Here is a 3,425-nt window from a genome sequence, read left to right as displayed (position 1 = left end):
AGGAATAACGGCGCAAAAGAGATGAGAGAATAAAATGTGTATTCTACTATTAATGATAGCTATTACAAGGCTATTTATAAAAAGAAAATCTTGCCACATAAGCCCTAAAACAGTAAACTTAGTGAACAAGTCTAAGGTACAAACAGTACAGTACTACAAAATACTAAAGTACCCTTACTACTAAACAGCTAAGCTAATGGGACCCAGATAACATCTTCTGGTCAATACTATCTTTTGAGTAACCATCAGAAGATCAGTCCATCTTCTGAATATTGAATTACTCTTCAATACACACTAGGTTTGACCATTTTCACGTCTTCACCTTTGAGTTGTTTGGTCCCTAACGTAGGCTTAAGTCTATCTCACATTTTTTGTTATGTGATACCTACACAATAAAACATATGATGTAGGAAACATCTTTTCAACCAAATGCATCCGAGCGGTATCGTGACCGGTGATAGTCACATACAGTATGTTTTCTTGGTCTTTCAACATAGTCCAACACACTTTCAAAAGCTCACGTAACCTTTTGATTACAATGCTGAATCCTAATTTTATAGCCACCGTGCAAACCAATTGAAGCATATGTTCACGTATAGGAAACTTATGTTTATTTATAAAGTATTTTCCAACATCTACTTAGGACATTACAAGTTTAACATTCATAGATAGACTAGCCTCAGTGATAGCGCCAGAGACAACATAAGGGTGAATCATATCCAGAACCAATCATAACTGGAGAAAAGTCAAATTCATTATCAGAATAGTTTGTATTTCAATTTTCGGACGCAGTGTGACAAAATTTGGAATTTAAAATTTGGAAGCAACGTACATATGTCAACAACATAAACGAGGTGATATATTGCAATCATCAATATATTATATGTACATTATCTCGAATTTCGATTTCTTTTTCTTTTTTGATGCCAAAATACAGAAAAATATAATTTTGAAGTAAAAATATTGAGTGACAATAGAAAGAGATTTGAATAAGGTTTTTCAAAAAATATGTTATGATCATGAAAAATATGAAAACTTGTATACATGCAAGGTGACTGTCAAATTTGTTTTTCCGCTTTAAATTTTGAATATTGCAATCTACACGACGTCCAGAGATGAAATTCCATATGTTATTTTTTTTGAAAAAAATGAGTGTGTCTCTATAATGAAGTGATTTGTCGTAAATGGGACGCGTTCAAATTTTTAAATTAAAACTATATGTGTGAACACTATAGATGTGTAGTGAACAACACCATTCAATAATTGTGATGCATTGGCCTTTTGGAGTATATGAGAAATAGTGCACCGATGGGGCTAAAATCATGTGGATCTCCTAGCATCTTTAATGATCACCACAACTTTAGTGATGGGGATTGAAACCCAAAATCAGAGGGAAGTGACGTGAAGAATTAATTCTATACACCATTCCTCATTATAAAAGAATGTGATATCTATATAATTGAAACACACTTCAATTCAAGTCTAACCTCAAAATACATACACTACTCACTCTTTTTCCAAACCATGGTTTTGCAAGAAAACATTAATTTTCCACACTTTGTGTTATTTCCTTTCATAGCACAAGGACACATTATTCCAATGATTGACATAGCTAAACTGTTAGCACAACATGGTGCCATTGTTACCATTTTCACTACACCTAAAAATGCATCACGTTTTTCTTCTGTTCTTTCTCGTGCTGTTTCTTCTGGTCTTCAAATCAATACTGTAACCCTCAATTTACCATCAAAACAAGCGGGATTACCTGATGGTTGCGAGAATTTCGACATGCTTGATATTTCAAAAGACTTGTGGAATAATTTTTTCAACGCAGTTTCCTTGCTCCAAGAACCAGCAGAGGAACTGTTTGATAAATTGTCACTAAAACCAAATTGCATTATCTCTGATTTTTTCATTCCATGGACTTCTCAAATAGCTGAAAAACATCAAATTCCAAGGATTTCATTCCATGGTTTTTCTTGCTTCTGTCTCCATTCGTTGTTCAAGGTACATTCTTCAAGGATTCTTGAAAGTGTAAATTCAGATACCGAGTATTTCAATGTTCCTGGCCTACCTGACAAAATTCAAGTCAACAAAGAACAGGTACCAGGAGCAATATTGGACGAAAATCTAAAGGAAACTGGTATGAAAATGCATGAAGCTGAAATGAAATCATATGGTGTAATCATAAACAGTTTTGAGGAATTAGAGAAAGAATATGTTAATGATTACAAAAAGGTGATCAATGATAAGGTTTGGTGTGTTGGTCCTGTTTCACTTTGCAACAAAGATGGTTTAGATAAGGCTGAAAGAGGTAACATAGCCTCAATAAGTGAAGATAATTGTTTAAAGTTTTTAGATTTGCATAAACCAAAATCTGTTGTTTATGCTTGTCTTGGAAGTTTATGCAACTTAGTTTCTTCACAACTTATTGAATTGGCTCTGGGATTGGAAGAAACCAAAATGCCATTTATTTGGGTTATTAGGGATGGAACTAGTAAAACTCAAGAGTTAGAAAAGTGGATTAGTGATGAAAAGTTTGAGGAAAAGAACAAAGGAAGAGGCCTCTTAATAAGAGGGTGGGCTCCACAAATGGTGATATTATCTCATCCTTCAATTGGTGGATTCTTAACACATTGTGGTTGGAATTCAATACTTGAAGGAATAAGTTTTGGTGTGCCAGTGGTAACTTGGCCATTGTTTAGTGACCAATTTTTGAATGAGAAACTTGTGACTCAAGTTTTGAGGATTGGAGTGAGTCTTGGTGTTGAGGTTCCAATGAAGTGGGGAGAGGAAGAGAAGTTAGGGGTTGTTGTGAAGAAGGAAGTTATTAAGGAGGCAATATGCAATGTGGTGAATGAGGGAGTAGAGAGTAAAGAGAGAAGAGAAAGAGCTAGTGAACTTAGTGAGATGGCTAAGAGAGCGGTTGAGAAAGGTGGATCTTCTTATCATAATATTACTTTGCTTATACAAGATATTATACAACTACAATCAACCACCAAAGCTGAAACCTGAAGAAGTATGCAATTTGTAACATTTGTGTGTATGTTTTTATAGTAAAATTGCAACTTAATAAATTATTTGAGCTTGCTTTACAAGCATTTAAAATATAAAATTGTTGTAATTTACATGAAAATATAATCACTTCAATCATCAATAAGTCTATAATAAAAGTCAAATCTGATTCAATTCAAACATAATCTAAGCTAAAATTTAGGAGCATCCCTAAAATTAGATATCTCCGCACAACTCTACTCCAACTTTTCTGAAGAAAAATAAACTTGAAATATGTATTTATTTTAAATTTAGATATTTGTAATTAAAGTTTTTAGACATTGTGGTGATCATGTTGAGAATTTAAAATAAAGGTGATCACGTTGAGAATCTAAAGTAAAGGGTTAGATATTTGATGAAAGATCCCAACT

General features: G+C 33.4%; 1 protein-coding gene across 1 annotated transcript; it reads left to right on the top strand.

The window, feature by feature from the left end:
• Positions 1-1,463: 1,463 nt before the first annotated feature.
• Positions 1,464-3,115, top strand: LOC131612545 (UDP-glycosyltransferase 73C12-like). Its single transcript, XM_058884318.1, has one exon. It carries the CDS (start codon positions 1,525-1,527, stop codon positions 3,013-3,015), a length of 1,491 nt encoding a protein of 496 aa, XP_058740301.1. The 5' UTR covers positions 1,464-1,524; the 3' UTR covers positions 3,016-3,115.
• Positions 3,116-3,425: the final 310 nt, after the last annotated feature.

The sequence above is a fragment of the Vicia villosa genome, linkage group LG6 (genome assembly GCF_029867415.1).
Source record: "Vicia villosa cultivar HV-30 ecotype Madison, WI linkage group LG6, Vvil1.0, whole genome shotgun sequence".
In the NCBI taxonomy this organism is placed as follows: domain Eukaryota; kingdom Viridiplantae; phylum Streptophyta; class Magnoliopsida; order Fabales; family Fabaceae; genus Vicia; species Vicia villosa.
The sequence above is the reverse complement of the archived record's forward strand: the minus strand, read 5'-3'. Positions and strand labels throughout refer to the sequence as shown.

Excerpts from the sequence above, each read along its gene's own strand:
- LOC131612545 (XM_058884318.1), top strand. The coding sequence starts at position 1,525 with ATGGTTTTGCAAGAAAACATTAATTTTCCACACTTTGTGTTATTTCCT.